Below are 1,623 nucleotides of genomic sequence, written 5' to 3'. Positions count from 1 at the left end.
CAGTTGACCTACAGGTGGCCAACAGTTGACCCACATTTGACCTGCAGTGGCCCACAGTTGACCTGCAGTTGACCTACAGGTGGCCAACAGTTGACCTGCAGTTGACCCACAGTTGACCTGCAGTTGACCTACAGGTGGCCAACAGTTGACCTGCAGTTGACCCACAGTTGACCTGCAGTTGACCTACAGGTGGCCAACAGTTGACCTGCAGTTGACCCACAGTTGACCTGCAGTTGACCTACAGGTGGCCAACAGTTGACCTGCAGTTGACCCACAGTTGACCTGCAGTTGACCTACAGGTGGCCAACAGTTGACCCACATTTGACCTGCAGTGGCCCACAGTTGACCTGCAGTTGACCTACAGGTGGCCAACAGTTGACCCACATTTGACCTGCAGTGGCCCACAGTTGACCTGCAGTTGACCGACAGGTGGCCAACAGTTGACCCGCATTTGACCTACAGTGACCCACAGTTGACCCGCACTGACCCCCCCCAATCCATACCCCGAAACCCCCTCCCCAACCCCCACCCAAAGAGAGGGGACCCGAAGAAGATGGCAGTGGGCAAGGCTGGAGAGGCGACGCTGCTGCCCGGGCTGAGCATCCTGCTGGGTCTGGCCTGGGGCCTAGCGGGCCTCACTGGGGCCCTGGAGTTTGGAGGCGGCGCGGGGCAGTGGGCGCGCTACTCGCGTTGGACGGCGGCAGGCTCCCAGGGCGAGCTGAGCTTCAGCCTGCGGACCAACGCCTCCCGGGGCCTGCTCCTGTATCTGGACGATGGCGGCTACTGCGACTTCCTGGAGCTGATGGTGGCCGAGGGCCGGCTGCGGCTACGCTTCACCATCTTCTGCGTGGAGCCCGCCAGCCTGCGCTCCGAGGCCCGGGTGGATGACAACCGCTGGCACATGGTGCTGCTGACCCGCAACTACCGGGAGACCACGCTGGCGGTGGACGGGGAGACGCGGACGGCGGCCGTGCGCTCCAAGCGGCGGGACATGACGGTGGCCAGCGACCTCTTTGTGGGGGGCATCCCGCCCGACGTGCGCCTCTCCAGCCTCACCTCCAGCACCGTCAAGTACGAGGTGCCCTTCCGGGGCCTGGTGGCCAACCTGAAGGTGGGCGGCACGCCGCCAGCCCTCCTGGGCAGCCAGGGCCTGCGGAGCGGGCAACCCGACTCGCCGTGCTCTGGGCCCAACCCGTGCCCCGACGGCGGCGTCTGCATGGTGCGCAACGGCAAGGCGGTGTGCGGCTGCTCGGACAGCGGCGACCCGGAGCGTCCCTGCGGACAAGGTAGGCCACCTCTGCGTCTCGGAGCGCCACGATCTCGCGGGGTAGGGTTCAGATGTTGGGTGGTGCTGCAGCGACCCTGAGCGTTACTCTGGGGACCAGGCATGGGTGTGGGGGGAGGGGGTACAGGAGTTGCGATGGTACACAATCACGTGAAGGGCGGGGAGCGGGCCGTTCGGCCCATCTGACCCTCCTGACACACCGAAGAACATCCCCTCCAACCCCCACGGTCCATCCCTGTAACCCCGCATTTCCCCACGGCCAATCCACCCTAACCTGCACATCCCTGGGCACTATGGGACAATTTAGCACGGCCAACCACCCCTAACCTGCACATCCC

General features: G+C 64.6%; 1 protein-coding gene across 1 annotated transcript; it reads left to right on the top strand.

Moving 5' to 3' along the window:
* Positions 1-218: 218 nt before the first annotated feature.
* Positions 219-1,366, top strand: LOC122546926 (neurexin-2-like). The gene has a single exon (XM_043685536.1). The coding sequence runs from the start codon at positions 554-556 to the stop codon at positions 1,364-1,366; it is 813 nt and encodes a 270-aa protein (XP_043541471.1). The 5' UTR covers positions 219-553.
* The last annotated feature ends 257 nt before the right edge of the window (positions 1,367-1,623 follow it).

The sequence above is a fragment of the Chiloscyllium plagiosum genome, unplaced genomic scaffold, assembly GCF_004010195.1.
Source record: "Chiloscyllium plagiosum isolate BGI_BamShark_2017 unplaced genomic scaffold, ASM401019v2 scaf_13818, whole genome shotgun sequence".
NCBI lineage: Eukaryota > Metazoa > Chordata > Chondrichthyes > Orectolobiformes > Hemiscylliidae > Chiloscyllium > Chiloscyllium plagiosum.
Note: the sequence above shows the minus strand (reverse complement) of the source record. Positions and strands in the feature narration are given on the sequence as shown.

Coding starts and splice junctions, on each gene's coding strand:
- LOC122546926 (XM_043685536.1), top strand. CDS start 554: ATGGCAGTGGGCAAGGCTGGAGAGGCGACGCTGCTGCCCGGGCTGAGC.